Genomic DNA, 2,500 nt, shown 5'->3' on the forward strand with positions numbered 1-2,500 from the left:
CTCCTCCTCCTTCGCAGCAGCAGCAGCAGCAGCAGCAGCAGCAATGGGGTCCGGCGGGCGTCGTCGGTCGAAGCCAAAAGACCCTGAGGTGGAGGAGCGGACGGGCCCCCTGTGGCACGTCGTGTGGGCGCTCGCGCTCGCGGGCGCGGCCGTGAGCGTGGGCGCTCTCTGCATCCCCGAGTGGCGCGTGAGCGACGCCGTGGACTACAGGTATATGTTTCGCAGCCAGGAGAAGCACCAGGGCTACCAGGGGACCTCGTGGGGCCTCTACAACATCTCCTTCGACGGGGGCCGCTCGCTGCTGTCTTGGGCGCAGCGGCTCAGCAGCAGCAGCGAGGCCGTGGCCAACGCCGTGCGGCTGGGGCAGCAGCAAACTGCAGCAGCACAGTACCAGGCCTGGGCCGCCCAGTGTCCTGCTGCTTGCCAGGACGCCTTAACTACTAGACTGGCCTGCTACCGCAGGCTGGCCAGCGTGAGCACTTTGCTGCTGGGGGCAGCAGCGCTGGGGGGGGCCCTCGCGCTGCTGGCTGTGGGGTGGTTTTTTCTCTTCGGCAAAATGGCCTACTTGGCCGTGGGCTGCTGCTGCTTGGGGGGCCTCCTTTGCTGCAGCGTGGGGGGCTATTGGCTGTGGGAAACGGCCACTTGCTGGAACATGATAGTGCTTTCGCAGCAGTTCCCGCTGCCGCGGCTCTCCACGGGCTTCTACCTGCTTGCTGCAGCAGCAGGACTCTACTTTGCTGCTGCTGCTGCTGCTCTTGCTGCTGAGCTGCTGGACAGGGCTGCGGAAAGGAGGGCCAAGGAGCTCCTCAAGAGGCAGGCCCTCCTCGAGGCCGCGGGGGGCCCCGACGCATTCGCCCCGGGACTCCTGGGGCCCCCCGCCATGCCCCCGGGGCTCCTCCAGGGGGGGCCCCTCTTGGGGGGGCCCCCCCTCGTCGGGGCCCCCGGAATGCCCCAGATGGGCGGGGCCCCTCTAGGCGGGCCCATGGCCAGGGGCCCCATGCTCCCCGGGCCCATGGCCGGACCCATGGGGGCGCCTCTCCCAGGGGGGCCCCTCCCAGGGGGGCCCCTCCCGGGGGGCCCCCTCCCCGCGGGCCCCATGATGCCCCCCATGGGCAGGGGCCTCCCCGTCACCAACAGACCCAGCGTCTTGGGGGGGGCCCCCATGATGGCCGTCCCAGGAAAGGCCCCCCCAATGCACAGCCCCAGCCTCAGGCCCCCCATGTAACAACGGGGCCCCGGGGGGCCCCGGGGGGCCCCGGGGGGCCCCAGGGGGCCCCAGGGGGGCCCGGGGGGCCCCAGGGGGGCCTCTGGGAACCTCGGGGACCCTAGGGGCGCTTTTGTCTCTCCAGAGAGCTTGCTTCCTGCGGCGGCCCGGTCGCAGCAGCAGCAGCTGCAGCGCTGCAGTGCTGCTGCTGCGCTGCTGCAGTGCTGCTGCTGCAGGGCTTCGCAGCGGGCCGCCTCTGCTTTGTAGGGTGCCCGCAACCAACAAACACCCTACTGGGGAGACAGGAGATCCGCAGCAGCAGCTGCTGCGGCTGCTGCAGCAGCAGCAGCAGCAGCAACAGCAGCTGCCGATGCGCCAGCAGCAGCAGTTGCTGCCGCTGCACCAACAGCAACAGCAACAGCAGCTGCGCAACAGCATCAGCAGCTCCAGCTTTAGCAGCAGTTGCACAGGAGATGGCTGCCCGTGCTGCTGGCAGGCCCCACAACGGCCTCAGGCACTCTCGGCAGCAAGGTGCTGCAGCAGCAGCGGCGGAGCAGCAGCAGCAGGGCCTTGGTTTCGTGCTGCTGCTGCTGCTGCTTTTGTGGGGGATTCGCTGATGCTGCTTCCGGCACCGCAGCAGCCGCGCACTGGGCCAAACTCGCCGCTGCAGCGTCGGACACCCCAGGTGCAGCAGCAGCCGCTGCAGCAGCGAACTCTGCTGCTGCTGCTGCTGCTGCTGCTGCCTGAAGCGCTCGTGCTGAAGCAGCTTTTGCTGCCAGCACTGAGAGGCCAAACACACCTGCAGCAACAGACCCGCCGGGCTCGCTGTTTGTTTTGAGGGGCTCTTTTTGCTGCAGTGTTTAAATAGATGTCAGCGGCGCAGTGCTGCTGCTTCGGCTGCTGCAGCAACTGCAGCAGCAGCAGCTGCAGCTTCTGCTGCTGCTGCTGCTGCCGCAACAGCAGCAACCGTAGGGGTCCCTGGCGCCCCAGGGAAACCGCAGCAGGGAAAGCTGAAATGCCGTATACTGCAGCAGCTTTGACTCCCGAAACCATACATTGTAATCCTGCGTACTTTGCTGTTGTTGCTGCAGCTGCTGCTGCGATGTTTGCTGCAACTGCTGCTGCTGCAGCAGCAGAAATAGATACCCAGCCACCACCCGAGCAGCGGGAATAGTCCACTGAGCAGCAGCAGCACTAGTGCTGCACCACTAACAGGCGCTGCTGCAGCTGTACCCGGTGCAGCAGCAGCTGCCACTAGCAACAGCTGCAGCAGCAGCTGCTGCTGCTGAAGCAGCA

General features: G+C 67.3%; 1 protein-coding gene across 1 annotated transcript; it reads left to right on the forward strand.

The window, feature by feature from the left end:
- Positions 1 to 43: 43 nt before the first annotated feature.
- ENH_00008190 (hypothetical protein, conserved) lies at positions 44 to 1,225 on the forward strand (the record flags this gene model as incomplete). Its single annotated transcript, XM_013584113.1, has 1 exon — positions 44 to 1,225. The coding sequence occupies one exon, from the start codon at positions 44 to 46 to the stop codon at positions 1,223 to 1,225; it is 1,182 nt and encodes a 393-aa protein (XP_013439567.1).
- Positions 1,226 to 2,500: the final 1,275 nt, after the last annotated feature.

The sequence above is a fragment of the Eimeria necatrix genome, genomic scaffold (assembly GCF_000499385.1).
Source record: "Eimeria necatrix Houghton genomic scaffold, Enh_scaff123, whole genome shotgun sequence".
In the NCBI taxonomy this organism is placed as follows: Eukaryota; Apicomplexa; class Conoidasida; order Eucoccidiorida; family Eimeriidae; genus Eimeria; species Eimeria necatrix.